The sequence below is a fragment of the Manis pentadactyla genome, chromosome 5, assembly GCF_030020395.1.
Source record: "Manis pentadactyla isolate mManPen7 chromosome 5, mManPen7.hap1, whole genome shotgun sequence".
In the NCBI taxonomy this organism is placed as follows: Eukaryota; Metazoa; Chordata; class Mammalia; order Pholidota; family Manidae; genus Manis; species Manis pentadactyla.
Genome location: NC_080023.1, coordinates 75,032,985 through 75,056,141, shown reverse-complemented (window position 1 = coordinate 75,056,141; position 23,157 = coordinate 75,032,985). Strand labels below are relative to the sequence as shown.

The following is a 23,157-nucleotide window of genomic DNA, read 5'->3' as shown; positions in this document are numbered from 1 at the left end:
TTATTAAAACCTTCTGTAGCTATTTCTCAGTGCTTATCATTGCACATGCATTTTCAAACAGTTAAGCCTTTCAATTTATATACTATTCTTTTTGAGTTATCATTATATGATAAGCATAAGCTCAGTTATAATACATTGAACTTCAAACACAATGACTTGTAAAGATAGGAAACAATGGGATACCATGAGTCTATAAATCATGTTGATATATGGAAATAACTATATATCAAATAAATAATGAAGCTATTAGGAAAAATAAAATATAAACAATGAATATAGCTAAGAAAACTGCATCATATAATTATAGCTAACTTAATAATATACTGTATACAAGTTATTTTATTTATCTTCAAATTAAACTTATAAGGTGGATATGTTAATAATCTTATTTTATAAATGAGGAAAGTGAATATATGACTAATTAAAATAAATACATTGCCAGGAAGGACTTGAACCTTGGTTTCCTGAGTCCAAATTCAGTGCTCCTTAGTCATCATAACTGCCTCTATGTGGAGTCACAAGAATTAGAAATGGGTTTAAAGTGATATGAAACAGCTGAACATTCAGACTCTTATTTTTTTCTTTTTTAAGTTGCTCAGATTCTCAGCAATGATATATTTTAAAAATTGTATTTGTTACACTACCAAATATTTTACGCAGTATAATCTTTCTTAAAAAGAGTGGTTAAAAGGGTAATTACGAATAAAGGAGGTTTATTAAGAGAACTAAATATATTTGGTAGATATTGGGGAAATGGTTAAAATGAAAAGTTGCTGGTCCCATGAGCCCACTGTGCTGCGGACAGGTCGGAGCAGGGTCCAACTCCTCTCGGAAGGCAAGCAGCCAAACCCTCTCTCCAGTTCAAGTCTGCCAACTGCTCTACAAAAAACCTTCACAGATGAAATAAAACCCGCTTGGCGTCTATGGGAATATTGTTTAGAGACAAATCAAGTATTCAGTGACTCAATCAGAACAGCTTACAGCACCAGCCTAGCGGAATCGTAGTCAGCGTGAATGAAAGTAGGGAAAGGCTCCCAAGGCGTTGATGGGAATGAGTGCTCTGCGCCTTGCCCTTCCAGTGTGTCAGTCAAAAGACCTTGTGAATAAATGAAGATGACTTTCACTGCCAAATGCCCACTGGCCACATCACAGAAAAGCCAAATGGAAAGTAGCACCTCTACTTTCTGGTCAGTGAGAAATAAATGGCAGGATGAGATCCCCAGGAAAGGAAACCCTGAGAGTGGCAACTCCCTGCCATATGAAAATAGTGAGACGTGATGCGTCCGCCAGAAACAGAAGGAAGAGAAAGGCAGGTGAACAAGTGCCACGATCTGAAGATGGTCCGTAGGGACTGAGCGCGGAGGCCAATGCACCAAACCCCGGCTCCGTCACTTACTAGCTGCGTGACCTGGCAGGGCACTTTAGCTCATTTCCCTGAGGGTTAGTTCACACATCTTCAAATTAAGAAGAATGATAACTACCTGGTAGGTGTTGCTAAATGAAGCAACAGATATAGCATAATTTATACAGTGCTTGGGGTATAGAACATGTTAATAAATAGTATCCAATATTATATTATGATAGTATGAAACTTTTATAAGGCTTCAAAGGAAGTTATTGGTTACTATAATTAAGGTTAAATGCTTAAAACTCTGTTTATATGGTTTTTCTTTCTACAAACTGCACTTATCCTGCAAATGATAGCTGTTATAATCTGAATAATATTATTGTGAGATTCATAAAATGAGGATAAATCATCTCCTGGTATTAGTTATGTAGGGGAGCAATTTGTTTATATGGTATTTATAATATAATAGCAAAGGTCAAGAAAACACAGACGAATTTGGCCAGTGTGTCAGTATGTCCCACCCTGTATAAAATAAGGTATCAAACTAAGTAGTTTATTTTACAATTGGTTTACTCTTCTAGGAGAACTTAGCCATCTGCTGGTTTCATCACCTTACAAAGACTTTACCTTGGTCAACAGTCTAATGAAAGCCACCATATTTTATGGCCCACAGAAGCAAGGCTGGCTTGGTGAGCATTAATATCAATGCACCCACTTAAAAAGGCTCCACACATTATGTTACTGTTTCTGCATAAAGTGAGTATCTACCCTGCACATCAAAGTAGGCCAATATATCTTTATTACCCTGACATTGTTATTAGTTATCTTTATTGAGATAAAATAAAGAACTTGTAATCAATTATTAATTTTGGTAGATAGGCCTATAAAAAATTCCAGTTATGGTAAATAAAGGAACAGAAGCCATTTTATCAAAGCATTATTGGAAAAAAGAGAATCAGACTGAGTTAATTATTAGTCCATTAAGTCCAATATTGAGTCAACTGCTATATAAATATCTAAATAAAAATTTTTATAAGCTTCTAACATGCATTGTTTATACTGTAGAAGTGTATTAATTCTTATGTCCTATTTACCTCAATTAATTTTGAAACTATAATGTTTCATACTTATTATATAGATCCATGAATCTTTTGGTTTAAGAAAAAAAAGTTATGGTTTGCCTAGAGTATGATCACACATCCTGTAGAGTTTAAGAGAAACTAATTTGCAGTGTCCACACAGGAAGACCAAGTATTGAAATAGCATGGAAAAAGAACAAGTCATTATTTTTCAAAAAATTATTATTGTGAGAACATCTTGTATTGAAATGCTACCTTTCTCTTGGAAACACGTAAATCTAAATAGTCTGTTCTGTGATTCCAAAGGGCAAGATTAGTCCTCTTGGGTCAGTTAATTTGGAGGGAGTCATAAATAAATACTGTAATTTAAATAGTGAAGAGACAATCCAACTTCATACTGTCCTGTGATTTTTAATATTATCAAAACATTCAGAGATTAAATATGAGTCATACTGTGTTAGGATAATGATCACCCTTTTGTAATTAAAAAAGCAATAAAGTACAAAATTCACGTAAATTGGCATATAATTTAACAGCAGAGTCAAGTGAGAGAAACACTGTCATTTCCTTTAATAAGGATCAATATCTATTCTTTTTATTGTGGAAGAATTATTTACTATTACTCATGTGCCAAATATAAACATAAAACACTTCTTTCATACAGAGAGATTGTCAAGCAGTTTATGTGCACTGCACCAAATTCCTCCTTCCTCCAAAATTTATGCTCCTCTTCTGGTGTTTACAACAGCTATTGATGGTACTGCTACCTTCTCATTTCCCAAACTCAGAACTTCAGAATATTCTTGGTCTCTCTCCTCTGCAAGTGCTGTCCATTCAGGATGTGAATAGCTCATGACTTTTTTGCAATAATGCAGTCTGCAGCATATTTCTACTAAAAAGCTCAACAGAATGCCTATTGCAATGCCATCACTTAAAAGGAAGAATCCAAGACACAGAAATGTGAGCTTACTTAAGGCTACACAGAAACTTACTGTAACATTAGAACCAAAATTATGATTTATTGTTCCTCAGATAATTTTTCCACTATCCTTCTGTTTCTCATGGTTTTACTTTCACATCTCTGATGTCTGTATCCTTTGTTTCAATTACCTCTTCCTCAGGTCTGGCACTTATTACTCTTGCCAGTAATATCCCAATTGGTCTCTAATTTCATTCTTTGCAGTTATGCTACACATGACTGCTGGCTTCACCCAACCCTCTGCTCCTCATTTTCAAGGACTGCTGTTTACAAAATCATGTCTAAATGCCTTAGTTCTCAAGTCTGAAAGTGTCCCCCTGCTGTATACAATGTTGAGATCTTAGCCCTAAATTGATGATCGTGGGAGGGAGAGCCTTTGGGAGGGGCTTAGGTCACAAGGATGGAGACTTCAGGAATGGGATTAGTGTTCTCATTCATAAAAGACACCCCAAAGAGCTCACTTTCCCTTTCTACCAGGTGAGGACATAGTGCGGAGTCACTGGCTGTGAACCAGGAATAGGGCTGTCACCAGAATTTTGACAATGCTGGCACCTAGATTTTGGGCTTCCCAACCTCCAAAACTGGGAGACAAAATTTCTGTTGTTTCTGAGCTACCCAATCTGTGGTATTTTTTTATAGCATCCCAGACAGACACTTAACTTGGCATTCATGGCTTTCTATGACTATCCAAACTGAATTCCTGCATTATGCATTCATTCAGTCAAATAGTCAGTCACTCAACAGATACTACTGACTTCCTATTGCATAAGCAGACATTTTGCCAAGTAATACTAAAATGAGTAAGACACAGTCTGGTCTTATTCATCAATGAGTTCATTAGCTTTGAGCCTAATAGCTTTCCTTAATTATGCATGCAAACAGAAACCTTCTACAGGGGCAAATTTGATTGGTTCATAGGGGTCTTATCAGAAAAAAGTTAAGAAACACTATAGACAAATATTTACACTCTAAGTGTATTGATGTGTGACTTACATAGGATGGAATGAGAGTCAAGTAATCTATATCTTTGAATTACTTAACTATTTACCCAAGTTCAGGTAAGTGCCTCATCTTACGTCTTGCTAAACCATACAGAACTAGTAAATACCATTTAAATAGAAAGAGAGCTTAAGTTATTTTTCAGCAATAGCTTACCAGGAAATAGAATGTTGTCGGTGTTTCTTTGGGTCCGGCCTGTCAGGACAGTAGTAATATTGACTGTTGGTTTCTTAAGTGTATTAGGTTTCTTCAGCAATGCTTTTGCTTGCTTCTGAGACTTGACAGCATTTCCAAGACTACCAGACAGTGTTTGATTTATATACTGAGTTAAATTAAACAGGGCAATTTGAGTTTTTATTTCAATTCTTGATTCCATAAATTCTGTTAGACCTTTCTGAAGCAGCTGAATATCTGGTAGGGAAGCTTTTATCCACTTAGGTATGGCAGCATTCAGTTCTGATATACTTGTAGAAGCATTATGGCACATCGGTAAAGTTTCATAGAGAGTTTTGTTAAGTGAAGAGAAATTAATTGAAAGACGGATGGATTTAGCTTCCAGTGCCTTAAATCTGGAATTTAATACCTGCAGTTGAAGAGCCTGGTCTCTCTCATTTGTAGCCACACTACCTTTTTTCAGTGAAACATAGTAAGGTATGAGTGTCTTGGTTACTTTAGACTCAATACCTTGCAACCGAGTGTCAAAATTTTTGGAAATCTTTGTGGCTGAGAGTATTTTTTCCTCCAAATGACTGATATTTTGCTGATATTTTATCACTTGGGAAGTGGTTTCATTGAACATTTGATAAATCTTTTGAAAGTAAGACTGCCTTAGTTTTGTATCTTTAGGAATATCTGCAAGGGCCTTGGCAACCTGTAAAACAAAGTTATACCTCTGATTGTCATTGACTAAAATCTGAATAGAATCGTTCAAATGCTGGAATTGAGGAATGAATGTCAAAATAGTGTCCATATTTTGGGTACATTTATGGTGGTCCTCAGGATTGTACTTCATTGTATTGAATGCCTCTTTTAACATGTAGTTATCGTGAATGAAATCAATGGCATTATTTATAATAGTTGTTGTCTTATTTAGGCCATCTTCCATTTCTAAGGCATATTCATTGATGCGTCGGTCTAAGGCATTACCATGACTCTGCACTTCATTTCTAAGTGAGTTGTACCTTTTAGAAAGTTCTTTTACAAGAAAATTTAGACTGTTGACAGCACTAGTCAGGTTTTCCACTTTTTTCCTTGTAGCTACTGCTTCTTTTGTTTGTTCATATGTCATTGTCTCTCGAAATGATGTGCCCTGCTCAAGCAAGGGTTGAAGGATCTCCATATCATAAGTCAAATCATTTAGTTGCTCATTCATTTTATCCATCTTATTGTCCATCGGAAAGAGAACTTCAGCCAATGTTTGGTTTAAAACTTGTAAATTCTCTTCAGTGTCCTTAATTTGAAATTTAAAATCCTTTCTGCACTTGGATAACATGTCTTCACATTCACCCCTGACGGATTCTTTCTCCTTCTCCAAAGCAATGGTGAGATTATTAATCTTGTTCTCTTGGGTGTGCAAATCTTCAAATATTTGCAGCATCATAAAACTCTGCTTCTTTACTTTCTCGCGTAGAGCAGACATGTGCTCTGTGACAGTATTGCTAACTGATTCAGCAGCAGGAATACTCCTATGCTCTGATACTTGTTCAGTTGATAAAAGCTGCTCATGTACTTCCTTTATTTTAGAAAGAGTCTTGTTGAGGGATTCATAATACAGACTGCTTCTCGAGTGTTCCTGTTCTAGTGCAACTTCTAAGTGGGTCTGCTTTGCTTCTAGTTCTTTAATAGGCTTTTCACATGTTAAAGTCATTTCTTGCCTTATATTTACAATATTACTTTTTAGATCTAGTACATCAGTCAAAGTGGGCCTATTTTCTACCGTTAAAACAGACTTTTGCTGTATTGCTATTGAAACCACTGATTCATTAACTTGTTGAATTATATGTCTGGTGTTTTCAAGGTCCTCTGATAGCCTTGATATGGTCTTGAAGAGCTGTGCTACAGTCTCTTGCATGTCATTTTGAAAAATTTTAAATTGTTCTCTTACTATGTCCCTTACCAGATCATTAAAGCTTTTGGATTTTAGACCTAGAAAAAGAAATTAAAAACAACAGTAAATGATGCAGAATTTTAACTTTATATATCTCTAAAAAGATTAAATGTTTGAGACTAAATGCTTACTTTATGTAATAATAAAAAATAATTCTTGACTACATTTACTTATGAAATTTAAAAAATGACTATAGTTACTAGAGGGTGATCACTCTCTTAACTGATAAGTCTGAGGGGAAAAATCAATTGTGATATAAACACACTAGAACCATAAAACTAAGGTTCTCTAGACAAAAGGAATGAAAGAACTACTTACTGACTTCTGTTAATAGGCCCTTGCATGCCATGATTCTAGGTCTAGTCTTCGTCTTGTCTGAAAATAAATGGCTTTGGGCTTTTTTGTCTTGGTAAATAATACCTAGTGTTAGCTTATAACTGTGTTATTGGGTTTCTAGTAACTTCAGAGCTTGTGTTCTGTGCTTTTAAGGATTAAAAGATTGCACAGAAGAAATTTAATGAGATTTTCAAATGAGGAACAATATGAAGTAATAGTCACAAGATTCAACAATAGTTGATAACAATAAAATAAGACGTGGGGATCACAAAATCAAGTCAGATGAGAACATGAATTCAAGATCAACCTTGATTATCACAATATGACACTAATTCTTAACAAAAAGAGAAGAGGAAACTTGCCACTAATGAAGCACATACTAATATCTCCAATATTAGAAAGCGTGGACTGATCATAAACCAGAATTGTGGACAGCAATATAGGTAACATTAAAAAAAAAAATAAAGGAGAAGGAAAAGAGTCCTGAATTATTCAGAACAATTTAAAATAGGAAATGAATATTTAAGAATGCAACAAACAAACATGTTACAACACAAAAGCAGAAAATGGGAAAAAATAAAACACATGCTTGAGGCATATTTATAATACATAGCTCTGAAGCATATATAAACAGAAGACATGTCCATTCAAATCCAAAATGTAGCCAATAACTATAGCATAAAACACAGGCACCATAGTACAAGGCATTTTAAACAGGAAGGCTGCACAATGGTTTGTTGCAAAATGAGCAATGGCTATTCTGAAGACTACTCCAGAAAGATGATTACAGGATAAAACATACAGGCTTTATATGTCTATATTTTGTAAGCAAGTTTTTAAAAGTATTTGAGATGATGAGAGACATACATAAAAAAGTATTGTGAAAAAGCAATTATACCATTTGAAATTATTGACTGCTTAAACATCTTGATATTAATTAATGTGCTGCAAAGACAAAGCTGTAAATGTTTACATGAATAAACACCTCCCTATCCTAGACTCTAAATATCAATGTTGCTAATTGATCTTTAGGGTCTAGGACTTTCAGTGTAAAAAAAAATGTATCTTACATTTGTAAATCTAGTAGAAACTGAAACAACTTGAAAAGTCCAAAAAATATAAATAAATGAAAATCAATTTGTATGTAATAGCAAAAATAATAGCAAAAACATGTAAAGTATGGAATAGTAATCAAACAGCACCAAAGTACTAAGAAAAGACTAAGTTAATTAGAAAAGATTAGATAACCACAATTAAGATAAATTGTACTGAAAACAATCTTAGCTTTTATATTTAATAACATGAAAAATTACACCAGAAAGTTTTTAAAGTACTTTTGTTTTCTTTTAGTTAGCATTTAATCAGTCACCCATTTATACAACAAATCTTCACTGAATACATTCTATATGCTACACAGAAAATTAAATTTCTGATATTAAAAAGGAGAATATGTTTACTTCACTGAGTGTAAGGAGCTAATCATAGTTAAGTTATTTTTATTGTAATTTCTACAGGATTATTTAGTCATTTCCTGTTAAAATTTTCTTTAATTCTCAGGACAACAACTTGATGAAATACAATAAAATATCTAAGGTTAGGAATCAGATCTTGGAATTTATAACTTTATAATTTTAGCTTTAAAGTGTTTTCAAGATTGTAAAGGTGAAGTAAAACTTCAGCATAATTGAATTAATTAATTGTGGACAGTAACAATAGGTGTTTAAATTCATCAGGCAAAAAACTACATCATCTGAAAGTCAGAATAAGAATGATAGTAGATAAAAACACTGTAAATAGGTAAAGATTTTGATCAGTTCAGAACCTTGATCAAAATAATTAGAAAAAAAGTAAATAATGAAAAAGTAAATTAGGAGGTACTTTAGTTGTTATGCCTTAAAATCTTAATGGAAAAATATACTGAATAAAGTATAAAATCATGGCAGCGTCTGAAAAGAAATCAAAGAAATTATTAGCTTAAAAACCTGTTTCAGGAAAAGGAGCTTTTCAGATAACATTTCTATGATTTGTTTCAAAAGAAACATCTGTGCAAGAATCTGATTTTGCAAAAATATTTGAAGTGCTTTATGTCAATATCTAAGTAGGCACATCATTCTAACTCCATTTGTTTCATGTGACTCATGTGCTTCTACTTCCTAAAAAAGATGATAGTGTATTTGGTGACTTAACAGAGGTATTTTATATCCAACACCCTGGCAATGCCCCTTCTGTGGTTGGGAAGGTATGGCCTATTCATAACAGTCAGACACCTCTTTAAGGAGTTGGGGCATTTGATTCTGAGCAGCTTCTGTGGCTACTAGCAGATAAAGCATAGTTTCTCGCCTTGGATGTGCATGAAGCAAGGCAAAGGGTTATGGTTTTGTCGGGCAAGTGCAATACTTTAGAAGTGAGTTTACTGTTTTCCTGTATGAACATTCATTAATAACAAACTCTCCAGTTCTCATAATTGCACTCAGCACACAATTAATGCCTCCTGTTGAAGAGTGACTTTCAGTGTTGCTGTTGTTATGAGTGTATGTTTTTTCCTGTGTCAGCGCCAGAATTTTTGTAAGCTCGCAAAAAGCAGTTGACAGGACTAATTCTCTCAGGTTATGATAACCAAATTTTGCTAAACAAATTTTGTTATGGTGGCTATGGTCATTTATATACTGTTTCTAGGGGACTTCTTTCTTGGGCTATCACTTCAGGGGAGACACATTCCTGTCTCATACTTGCCATTGGTAAATTTGACCATAGGGCACATGCCAGAAATGCAGGGCAAAGTCTTTCTTTCAGTGGCTTAATTGCACCAATTATTTACCTGATTAAAAAAATCATGATTGCTGCTATACTAGTAGATGATATGGAAATCTCCATCTTTTTTTATCTCTTTTACCTGTGAACCACAGATGAAAAATAGAGGAAAAAAATAACTTGTGAGTAATAGAAAAAATAGAGTACTTTTTATGTATGAACAAATGAAAGAGACAGATAATCCTGAAACCTGGAAATATACAATAAATCCAGTGAATTGAGATGCTCCTAGCAACCAAAATATTGGCTTAGGATACCCATAGTTTAACTAGAACCCTTGTCTAATAACTCTTCCTGATCCATCACTTATCAGCTGAGGTGGTTTCTCTTCTCATAGAAGCCTTTCCTGGTCCCCTTAGACTGGATTTGTTGAAACTATCAAAGGGCCCCACTGTATGCTGTGCATAACACTACCTTAGTGATCACTCACTATATATAAATCCCTGTGGTAGGCAGACTAATGCTGCCCCAACCAAGACGTCCACACCCTAACACCCTGAACCTGTGAATGTGATACCTGATGTGACAAAAGAGCCTTGGCAGATTAATGGGGTTTAAGGACCTTGCAATGCGGAGGTGGGCCTAGTGAAATCACATGGGTTCTTAAGAGAGGAAGGGCCGAAGTGTGTGCCTGAGAGATGCCATGACACAATCACTGTTGCTGGCTTCTGAAGACGGAGGAAGAAGACCCTGAGCCAAGAAACGCAGTGGCCCCTAGAAACTGGGAACAAAGCTCAGGTTATAACCATCAAGAAAATGGGACCTCAGGCCTACAACTGCAAGAAAATGAGTTCTGACAACTGAAGTGAGCAGGACATGGATTATCCTGCAAAGCCTCCAGAAAGCCTGGTGTTTTAAGACAGAGTCTGACTCACAGTGGTAAAGAACTTTTTGTTTTTCTGACCTTACATGTTTTAGGATGCATTTTATTGATTATCTTTCATGAGCTAGATAATTTCTGAGATAATGCACTTCAGATTTATCTTCAATATCTTCATCAATATTATTGAGACATTCAAATATGCAACCTTGGTAATCATCCCTTAACCTCTTCTTTATCTTGGACTGGAAACCATGATTCAAATAAGTATGGCTCATTTTAACTATAAAGAAATATAGGTTAGCTGTACGTAGGTACATAATGTCAATAAATCTGATGAAATATTCACAGATTTGTTTATATTGTTTATAAAAATAGATGTTTGAAATTATTTCAGAAATTGACTTTAAATGATCTTTTTCAAAAAATACCTGTTTTAGACTTCTGTCACCCAATCCAAAGCAAAGATCCCAAAGTGATGTGAGAAAAGATAAATGACTCATTTGCCTTTTTTCTGAACTGACTGAATAATTTATTTTACTTTACTTTTACCTTTTAGGAAAGATTGAAATTCCCTGCCTTTATCTTCATTGAGTTTCCCTTCTAGGGAGGAGTACGTGCTCCTTACATCATTCACAGCCAAAGAAATATTGTCAACCTCCTTCTGCAGAAGGGCCAGTCTCATTGCTTGGTGATTCATCTGGTCAGCCATTTTTTGTGTCACTGCTGCATGTGAAAGAGAAAATTGGAAACATTTAAGAGTATGTACTTAAAGCCACTCAAATTTCGTGATTGGTTTAAAGGTAATTCAAATAAACTATGTTTTCCCTGCATATTTGAAAATATAGACTATATGCCCTTAGTAAATGGCAACCTGAATTTTACTTAGGGGTAGAAATTTTTTAAAAGTATTCTAATATCTTAGATTTCTGAAATGTTTTAACATTGCCCAGAACTTTTAGTCTTCTTTTTAACCTCAGAGTTATTGTTACACTCTCAATAAATGAAGAAACTGAGGTCAGAAAACCAAAATTACTTGAGATTATAGAGTTAACACCTTATCTTTGTTTTCAAATCCACTGCTCCAGCATTAAATATGTGTAGCTGTATATATGTGTGTAGTCATTCTGAGAACTTTATTCTGTATTGATGAATTCTTTAATGAGAGAGAAAGAGATTCCCAGTTTAGTTGGAATCGCTTTGTACAACACTGGTACTTTTCATGCTTGACACATGCACTTCAATAATTCAAGGAGGATTTTATGGTATTTTATGAAGATACTGAATTCCAATACCTTAAAAAATTTAGGGCACAGTTTCTGAGATATAGTCTCTCACATTCTTAAAAAGTCTCCCTTGAATCACATTCCTCAGTTTGAGTGCCTTATTTTATATGACTCCATCTATGCCAGATGCAGTGAAGAGGTGTTTTAGCAGTAACCAACCTTATGTTTCTGAGAGATAAAGTTAAGCCTAAAAGAAACGGTAAAGCATTTATGATTCAAAAGATGAGACAATGCGTGACATGCCTCGTGGATCAACACGAGGTTGTTGTTGATTTCAGCCACAATTCTTTTCCCTGGTCAGTGACCAACACCCCTTAGTCATTTCTTACCAACCAATGCAAAGGGGCCTTTGTAGCGCCCTTAAAATGATCAAGTCATTCCTTTCATGTCAAGATGCTTCCATGATTGTGCTCTTTGGAAGACGAAAGTTTATTTTTATTTTGGAAACCTGTGCTTTCTTTGTAATCTAATGGGACAGCATGTTTATTCTTTGGGGTTTACACAGAGATGCAGTAACTATACACGAACCCCTCAGCCTGGGAATCTGCAGTTTATCCATAGTTTCTCCCAACATGGAACCCCGACAGACACAGATCAAGAGGTCTGTTAATGTGTCAGCATCAAACAGCAATGCGGTTTCTCCTTTGGAAGCTGTCATAAGTAGGGCTGACAATCATCGGGTTAGGGATGAGAGTAATTACAGTCTGTGACCTGTGTCACCACAGTCTTTCTGCTGCTGCTCTGCTGTCCCTCCAACAGCTGTGTGACTCTCAGCCTGGTTGCCGTGTAGCAAGTGCTGCTGTTCCTGGGCTAGAAGCAAAAGGAGAAGAGAGAGTTAAACACTGGGACTGCCTCATTTTTCTTCCGGTCCTGAGCAATAATGTGGCGGCGGTTCATTTTCCCGTGCACTGAAGCATGAGGTCTGGGATGATTGCAGAGCGAGCTGCTCTGCCATCAGCCATGGGCAATGTGCTACCATGTTGCTGTTTGAAGTGCAGGACTCTAATTCTGTTTGGGAAAAAAATATTATTCAGGTCTCCTTCTGGGCGAAAATGGATGGTAGTTTGGGGAAGCTGTGTAAACTGGCGGACGTAAACTGTCTGCATAATTGAGGGGTCTTTAAAATCAGCTGTGTTAAAAGCTATAGCAGTTTTATAAGTGGACTGCCACAAAGGCTGCTTGTTTAACAATGCAGTTTCCAACTGATATCTGTTTAAGTAATAATCCCACTTAAAAAGGTTGTTCCCAAGTTTTAAAAAAACACATAGGCTCAAAATCTAAGGACTACAAGTAAAAGTAAACTAATACAGGGCACGTCTCAAGGGGATCAACCTGTAAAATCAGTGAAATTCCAGAAAAATAGAAACTCTTGTAACATCTACACTGTTAAAGAACTATTTCCAATTTCCCATAAATCAAGTAATATTTTAAATGGCAAAATAATGTTTCATGGGGGAAAACAATTTAGAGGAAAGATTTATTACAAATATTGAGCACATCAAGTAATATATGTTTGTAATTTATAGATTTCTAATGAACAAATTTATTCATTGAAGTCTGCATATCAGACATGAGAAAACAAGTGTTTACTGTCTGACTGCGACTCTTCTCATGTGAAATTATGTGCCAATGACTCTATGTCTCTGGTACATGTTAATCATGCTCCCAAAGGCATAAGTTAAGTGGCTGTGACAATACTACTAAAGCTCCTTACTCCTTAGAAAGTGTAATGTCATTACACCAGTTTGACATTACACATTTGACATTAGTTTGAGTTTGTCTTTATTGTTAGATTGAATTTTGTATTGCTTTTCTTCAAGGCATGGAGCTAAATTAATGAATTTCCATTTATGTCCAAGGTTTTGGTTTTAATTTTGTTTCTTTTTTTTTTTCTCTCTCAACTGTACTTGAAAGAAAAAAATCTGCAGCTTGGGGAAAGTGTTCTTATTTGGGGGCTGCATGAGGTGTCCAAAGTGTTAATTTTCTGCTAAGTCCTAGCAATAAGGTTCTTATGGCCCGAATGCAAACTAATTCTTACATACATATCTTATTACACACTTGCACATAATTTCTCATCAAGTTTCTCCTTAGATGATGAAATAAATTATTTTTTGGGCAGGTCAAATCTAAGTCTATTCAAGAGGGTAAGTCGAGAGTGTAGTGATGGTTCTCATACCAGGGAGCCTGAGCAGTAGTATCAGCATCACTGGGGACCTTGTAACAGTATGACTTCGAGGCCCCACCCAGTCCTGCCAATCTAAGAATGCTGGGGTGGGGGTCGTGATCTGCTTTTAATAAACTCAGTGAGTGAGTGATTCCAACTCACACTAAAGGTTAAGAACCCCTGGAGTGAAGCATCAAGATGAATCTTCCTTGCTACCTTCCCACCTCACTACTTGCCCTGTTTCTCTTAAAAGTGGGGGAATGTTCAGGACACAGACTTGTATTCACAGCAAAAGGAACAGGTGGGTTTAACAGGATGAACAAATGCTCTTTTCATTTTCTTACTACTTCCCTTTTTTGAGCTAGATCGCAGGAAAACAAAAAGATGGTGCATTTCAAGGCATTTTCACAACTTGGTAGGCAGAGGATACTTTGTTAGGAAGCAATGCATAATTATCGTAAAAACAAAGGCTATATTGTTTTGTGGCATACAAGCACAGTTACTGTTAAATATCCTATCATGAACTTTTAACATATATTGTATTTTTTTACATTTCTCTAAAATGGTGGTCCTCAGGGATGGAAATCAGAGGCACCTGTAAACTTTGAATTATTAAAAGTATCTATGTCCATTTCTATTTCCCCACCTGAAGATTCTGACTCAGTAAATGTGCTTTGGGGAATTGAGCATGTGTATATTTTAAACAAAACAAAACAAAACTAAACTAAACTCGTGATTTCAATGTACGACCCTTATTAAGAAGCACTGATTTAGAACAAATCATAAAATTTTCTGATTCTAATAAATAAGTTAATTATTATAAGGCAGAAAATAGCAAATATTTTCATATTAAAACTGACATTCAGAAATCAGTCTTCATAAATTTTTAAACAACCACACATACCTTGTTGATAATAAAACCATATGTTAAAGCCATAATTTATTAAAACTAACAAATGACAGCCTTGAGTCTCCTACCATTCCATAGGAAGTGAGGGTGAGGGGGAGTGGAAGGTGTTTTTCACAATTCCCTGCTTCCCTCAGATACATAACACTATCTTCTCTATTGTTATGATACAAGATCTCTGAAGAGGTACTGCTAAGCATGGAAGCATATGAAGAGTGTTTGAACCACCTTCCCAGCAATCAAACTTTAGAATGTCTCAGAAATAAAAGTCCCTTTCCACTCACTCCTACACTATTGCTCTTCATTCTCATCTAGCAACATTTCATACGCCCAAATTCAAGATTGTATTTACTAAGTGTGCACAAATGTGGCCTACTAGTTATTAAAATATTGAAATACAGCTCTACCCATTGGCAAATATATAATGAAAAAGTATAATAACTGATAAAACTAGTTATATAAATTATAATATTAATTGACTTCAAGTTTATTGTGAATGCATGATAAAGGATTTGTCTTGTAGGATACATGATGAATGGAATTCGTATTGAAACAGCATATGAGAACTGTTTTTCAGTTTTCAGTTTGTTGGGACCATGTTATACACTACATAGACTTTATAAAACATTCCGAGTTTTAGCAGAATCTTCAGTTCATCATTATCTATGATTTATATAGTTTCTAGAATTTCCAAATCATTTAGTTCTTACTTTAGCTTAAACAATCCTAATTGTTCTCAGCAGAGTTTTTGATAAATATAATTCAAGAATTTATGGTAATTCATTAAAACACTGGAAAAGAGACAAAAGTTGAAAAATTTGAAGCATTTCTTTCAGATATCATGAGTGTGAATTTTTGAATATGAGAAAAAACATAAATTTTATCAATAATGAACCTAGTCCTGGATTATCTTTAATAAGGTGCAAAATCAGTCTGGAACATCTTTTGATATGTAAAATAGCAAAATCAAAAATACCAAATCAATATCAAAAATCAATTTAATGTATAGCAAATAACTTGTATTTCTGGAATGAAAACCAACCTGATTGTCAATAAAAATCAGTGTATTATTACTTGCTTATAAATGTTTGATTCAAATGCTCTACTTTTGTGTCATTTAAAATTACTAGACTTACGTTTCATCCTAATGGTGTTCAAGTTCTGGTAAAATTCATTTGCAGTCATCAAGAGGAAACTATTAAAGAACTTTGTAGCCTATGTGATCCTCGGAAACCTAGCCAAAGTGAAGCAGTTTTATTTAAAGATACCATTTAGAACAAGCTGCTGGTCTGCAGTTCCAGGAGGAGGAGGGAACCCTGCCTGTTCCCCTAACTCCAGGGCAAGGCACGAAGAAAGCAGAACTGCTTTGCATCTGTGGAGAAAAATGGAGAGAAGGAGAACTCCACGATGGCCTGCTCTCCTACAATGTTTGCTAGCCTAGCACCCCGAGTCGGGGGAGTGGGGGGGGGGGTCACGTGGGTAGAGCACCGAGCACCTGAGTAGACACCACCACTGCTCCGTAAGTCGCCGCTAGTGAAACTCACTGACTTGCCAAGCTGCACTTGCCTGAGTCGTTTTTTTTGGCCTGTCGGCTCCCTCACAATTCGGGGAAGGGGATTCTTTTATGTCTCCCAAGGAAATTCTCATAACAAACGTATGAAATTCGTCTCATGAAATAAGCTTTTGTAATAATAAAATTTTCAAGCAAAGCAAACTTTGAAATAAAAACTGAGAAGAACTTTATCCGATAGTGCTAATAAAAAAAATCAATGAAGAAAAATATTTAGAAACTAAAATTAGAATTTTTCACATTAGCATATAATTGAAGTAACAGATCATTTCAGAAAAAAAATATCATGGACCTTACCTAGTATAATGTATATGGAATATGACTGCAAATCAGTTTTATGTTGAACGTTTGGAAAACAACCTTTGTTAAAAGTAAAAAAAGAGAACTGCTTTTCAGAAATGACATTCTAATAGAGATGTCAACCTTATTAACTTCATAAGGGAACAATGTTAAACTTGTTAAGCTGGAGATAATTTGAAAACTGATGAAAGATATTTTAGACATGAGAAATGTACTTGGAACAAAAATTAATAAGGGATCTATTACATGAGGAAACAGATTTTTATAATTATGTGAAAATGAAATTTATATAACAAAATATATAAAGGTTTAATTAAGTTCCTGGATTTATGGTGCCTTGATTTTGGCCAAATGATGTTTGCAAATCTCTATGAATTAATTAAATAAGACAGTTCTTTAAGAATTTTCATTAGATTTAGTTAATAATATATATATTAAATATTTTTAAATGCATGTAGCATTTAAGGTCTGGAAAAAAATTGAACACAATCGCTGTTAATTCAGTAGAGCATAATAGGTAACTCAGCAGGATGGCAATGTCATCATTGTTAATAGAAATTATCATCTTGCTGAGACCTCATGTCATCCAATGGCTCTAAATCTGATAGAGAAGTCTTGAAAGGAGGTTAAGGCAGTTCCCTATACTAAGTCATCTCTCTGACAGAGACATCGTTCAGTTGGTGTCATTCACCTCAGAAGAAAGGGCACACCAATAATTTGTAGAAATTAATGAACTGTTTAGGAATTATTAGAATAGTATGAATGGTTTGTGTTATGGTTTAAATTACTTGGTATGTAGTTTTATAATACACTAGAAAACATGCATTAACATAGAATAAAAAGTAATGTATTTAAAACTTTTGATTTGTATATCGATTCATATATTAATTGATGTTAATTAATTAGTTGTTATATGTTTGAAAAAGGCCCTTGCCCTTTTCCACCCCATCCTCAGAATCAAGAAGCAGATTGACTGGTCTGTGTGTTCATGACCATGGAGGAACCATGATAAAAAATCACAACAGCTTTGCACATAGGATTTATTTCTAGGGGTTCAATATACTTTGGTAAAACTTTATTATAAATAGTAAAGTGTTATTTTGAATTGTATTATTATATTCTAATGAAATCAGGTCTCTGTCTCTTTACAAAGTGTTACATGTATGTATATTTAATGTGGACATAATAACATACATTTCACTTAATATCCTCCTTTTGGGAAGAACTGACAAAGCAGAGAATCACACACACACACACGCACATGGAGGTGGGTGGAGGTATTTTAAGTTCTAGGATCCTATTTGAGTGAGGGTACTTCAAGTCACAGTTCTTTCTGTGCCTTCCGAGCCAGACAAGATCCTGTTTGTGTAAGAAGTAAAAACAAATCTAGGTAAGAGGTAAAGTGTCAAGAAAAAAAAAAGGAGGTAAATGAAGAGCATTCAAGTCTAATTTTCAGTCTAATTTTCTATTGCCTTTAGGGTCAGAAGAATTTCTGATAAATACCATTCATGCAAACTGAAAAAATGCTATTGCACACAAGAGAATATTAGAGAAAATATAAACATACTAGATAAAATCAGCAGGTTGGAATAAAAACTAAAAGAAACAGAAAAAAACTTTAAACTCTGACAAATAGAAGAGAAAGTGAATAACAAAGTTATCAGAAAGAAAAAAAGACATTGAAAGGAATAAAGAATAATACATAGAAGTATTGAGTGAAAGTCTTTAGTTTTCTTGCATGCAAATCTTTGGCAATTCACACCTCATTCTGTGAAAATACATGAAATAATAAAAATTAAATTTTCTCTATTTTTGTGAAGTTTTGAGAAGACTCATTTGAAAGAAAATATAATTGAAAAATACATGAAATATTGAATGATGAAGACTAATGTGACTGTGTGTGTGCATAAAACTTCCCATTTCCTCTTAGCAAAAGTTATTTTAAAATTGTTTTAGAAGGAAAGAGGTGATGAAATTTTACTCCTAAATAAAAGAAACAACCATTAAGTACCACACAAAGATCCTTGCCATCCAGTTGTCACAGGAACGTTTTTAACCTGAATTCAATGGATGGGGTTCCTGCCAAGGCTGTTAAAAACTTGAAATGCCTTTTCAACAAATAGAGTCGTTTCTGTTATCTTTTCCTAGCTGTGATTGTTAACTGGAATTCAATACTTGCATTCACACCTGTTTATTACATGGGATTTAGCTGGAGGAGAAGTGCTGATAGGATCTCTGACCATGGAGTCAGTTACACTCCTGTGATAAACTTCCTGGTTGATTGATGTGCTTTTATTTTTTAATTTAGCAATCTTTTTGTCTTCCCAGATGTTTTCTCTACCAAAAGGACTTCCATAGAACCTAGGTTTTTCCAGGCAATCTATCTTGTCTGGCACTTAAGGTCAGGCCTTTACTTTGTTCCATAGCGTGCAGATTACTGTCTCTTTCCCTCAGTCAGGAAACAGACCAGAAGGGCATTTATTTAGGTGCAATACCATTTAAATCTTTATGAACTTCAGATTTTTAAAAATTGGATTCCTTTTTTCTCTTCTCCCAATATTATTACTCTTTTCCCTGCATTGAAACTCTTGACCTTGGTGGATCAAGGGCTTAGTGAAGCAAGGTCAGCAAGTATCAAGATTAACAGGTTCTTTTACCAGGTGTTTCTTTTCTTTCCTTCTTCTTTAACTTTTTTTTTAATTAGATGTTTTGTGAGTGTTTTTAAAATTTTTCTTCCAGGCCTTTGAGGATATGGAAAAGTCACAAATGGCAAATCCATAAATGAGGAAGATTGTTCTTAGAACCAGAAACCTTCCTGTCTAGATTGATAAGATTAGTTTCCAGCTGATTCTGTGATATCAAATGAACACTTGCATGGTACATATATAAAGATTTACAGAGATTTAGTAGTTAAGTTGAAAAAGGCAATTTGGTGCACCAAAGATTTAAGGTTACTTGGTGTTTTGTTTTGTTTTGTTTTCTTTTACTAAATGTGTCATAATATTATAGAGCAGGGTGCTTACAGAAAGTAATATTCTTTCTCAAAGAAGAAAGCATTGATCACCACTAGGAAGAAATGGATATGCAAATGTATAGGGAATATAGTTTGCTTTTCTGTTTTAAATATCATCACTTTCTCTTCATATTAATTGAATATATATTTTAAAAGAATCTTACTTTAGGAGCCCCGTATGTACAATGCCAGTTACAATAGCTCATCGAATTTATTGAATTATTTCACAGCAGTTGTGCAATGAAATATTTTTATATATTCATAACATATGGTAGGGAGCAGTTTATTTCAATAACTGCATGATTGAATTTTTTCAGCATTCATATCTGTAATAGATTTTATAAAACAAAATTATATAAAATACATTTTTCCTATATAAAGGATTTGACTAAAGCTGGCTGGATTTTTTTTAACAAGTTTACAAAGCAGTTTTTCTTTCCTCCTTTCTAATCTAACATTATTTCCATTTAAATTCCTGTCCTTTGTGTCATTAGAATAATCCACAGTTATTCTACTTCAGAGCATTTTAGAGACATCTACTGGAAAAGCACATTACTGCAAAATTTGTAAAATTGATTTATAAATTATTTTTCTATGGAAAAAATAATCCCCTGATGTTGTAAAAGAATAGCACTGAAGTAATTATCATGGTAGCTACATAACCAGGTTATTCCAAACCCTTGAGTCTCTGTAGAGGTTTCAAGAATGGATCAGCCATGCTGATTATTCTTGCTGTATTTGGGGCTGCTTGTCATATGAGACGGTGTGAAGAGTGTTGTCAAAGGAAACCTGACAATTTTCTCTCCTGTATAAGAATAAAAGACTGTTGGCACATATATAAAATGTGATAAAAAAGAGAAGGGGGTTTTGGCATGTAATTAGATAGGAATCATAAGAGGGAAATGTGCAAAAAAAAAAAAACACAGGATAGATGAGATAATGAATGTTTCAAGGAACAAAGGAACACAGTGGTTCTTGATACAACCAGTGCAAGAGTTGCACTAATAAAAAATTCAACAGCTTTTATGTATTGCAATAAAAGAAAAGAGTAGGATGGCCAGAATTCAGAGGGAGCAACAGTAGTTTCTTTCGGAATCACAGTTAATATCAGAATTGATTGTATGACAACATGACACAGTGGGCATATCTTCTATCAGAAAATATTCCAACCCAGATTTCAATAGAAAAAAGACCTTTCCACAGCAGCTTAATCAGCAAATACCTGAATTATGAGACTATGAGTTATAGTATTATGATAGTATCATTTTATATATATGGTATATATTATATATAGTATTATAACAGTAACTCATAGTCAGAATTGTTCTGGGACATTTGTATTAATGGGAATTCAAGATAATGAGTCATAAATCCACTATTAAAGACGTCCACAGGTTGCTTCCAGAACACTAGGTGTCATTAGACAATCAAAACTAAAATACTTGAATTCAATTTAAATATTTCATATGCTACTTTGAACAAAAAGGAATTACAGTACATAGAAGGTATTCAAAACTGTCAACTAGTCTTATTTCTTGTGCATATATTTATAATAATGGAATTCTGTTTTTTTCCTTGTAGGTGTATACCGTCCACATAGTGATTAATAATGAATTGGTCAGTACAAAAAGACAAAGCATGAAGCAAACACAGTCCTCATCAGCTGGAGCCCATGACATTCTTTGACATATAGACTTCACTTCCTGTCACATATCTACATTCAGCCCCTTATATACAGTTAGGTATGTAATGACATTCTAAATTTCTAGAAAAGTATACTATGAACAAACACTTGAATCTTTAAGAAACAATAATGGAATTACTATTCTTAAGATATCCTTCTTTATATAAGAAGATAAATATAAAAATATATCTTAGAAATAGAATTTCTAAATAATGTCCAGAACTTTTAATCATCTGCCATATACAGACTCTAAATAAATGTTTTACCTCTGTGAGTATATCTGTGCACCTCACGGAAATCAGAAGTACTTGGAAAGCAGGATAACATTGGGATTTTTAAAGGATATGCTAAATTACTGTGTTTCTAGATATTTTTGGTATATATGATATTTTGTTTAAAAGCTTATTTTATCTGATTATAAATGAAATGCATATTTATGCTATACTCTGAAATGTATTACATTTTTATAACAACTCTGAAATTTAGGCCAGACCTAGGACAAACAGCATTACAGTGAAATCTGCCTACGGATTCTCACTGAAAGGGCTGAAAGAACCCTATATAATATCCCTAACTAGACTGCAAGGTTTATAGAGTTTTTGTGTTACAACTTCCTTTTTCTTGATGTGAATCATTATGGTTTCTGCACACTTAAATTAATATTTAATCACAGTCTCTTATACTGCTGATTGAATTCCCTATCACTGCTTAATGGCCTTTCTTGTAATATTTGTTCATTTAAAATATGTATGCTGATGCCATATCTTATTTTTCAAAGGAGACCTGTTTAAAGCCAAAAGCAAAATAATAGTCACGTGGTTGTTAGGCCACAGCAGGTTACCATGTGTCTGATCAGCCTTGCCACTTGAAAATCCTTAGAATCTCAGTTGAAAAAAATGGCTCCATTAAGATATAAAAGAAGCAGAATTATTCATGCCATGCAATTTTTAAGAATTCAGCTATTCCTTAAATTGAATTTCATTCATAGACACAATATCATTTCAAATAATTGAACTGGAACAAAAGTAGAGGGTGATGTTATTTTTACATAGGGTCACTTCTAATCATAATTTGCTTAAAAATATAAAATTGGGATCTTTGATATTTTAATAAGGCATGCCTTTATAGTGTACAGTTAAGAAAAAGTAATATAATATATTTGGTCAGATTTCTATGTATTCATCATGTAAATCCAACATAAAAATGAAGGTAGAAGTTAAAGGCTGGCTTATGAGATTTTAGCATGCTATAATAACTGCCAAGTTAGGAAGCTTTAAAAAGGTAATGGTCCTAATAGTTTGACTGCATGTAGATTACCTTTGCTTCAAAAGGGAAAATGCAAATTTTTCTTCACTGGAATTAATTTCTTATTTTTCATAAGTTTTATGCTTCTAATTGTTATTATGACATTAACATCAGAATTATGAAATTAATATTAAAACATACCTTTTAGCTGACATTTTGCTCCACTGAATCCAGGGCAGCATTTCCATTCCAGTGACGTAACAATTTTGTGTTGCATCCTATAGACAGGATTTGATATCTTCTGCAATCTACAGAGGAGAGCAATTGGGGGAAAATACTTATCTCACATTAAATTATCAATTGGAATAATGAATGTAATGTGTTTGAGACAATGCCTGAAGTATAATAAGCATTTAGTTAGTATTATCTGTTACTATTATTATTTTCATCATCACTATTATTGTCAAACTTATATTTCTTTAAATAGATTATAAAAAGTATTAAGGGTT

The 23,157-nt window shown here is 34.1% G+C and overlaps 1 protein-coding gene across 1 annotated transcript in view; it reads right to left on the bottom strand.

Annotated features, from left to right (window-relative positions):
- Positions 1 to 23,157, bottom strand: part of MMRN1 (multimerin 1) — a 61,843-nt gene that overhangs the window by 14,805 nt on the left and 23,881 nt on the right. Inside the window, exons 3-6 of the mRNA XM_036922084.2 lie at positions 22,850 to 22,956; positions 12,477 to 12,575; positions 11,032 to 11,205; positions 4,562 to 6,550 (exon numbers count right to left, since the gene is read on the bottom strand). Of these exons, the coding sequence (XP_036777979.2) occupies positions 4,562 to 6,550; positions 11,032 to 11,205; positions 12,477 to 12,575; positions 22,850 to 22,956 (2,369 nt within the window). The remainder of the gene's footprint in view (positions 1 to 4,561; positions 6,551 to 11,031; positions 11,206 to 12,476; positions 12,576 to 22,849; positions 22,957 to 23,157) is intronic.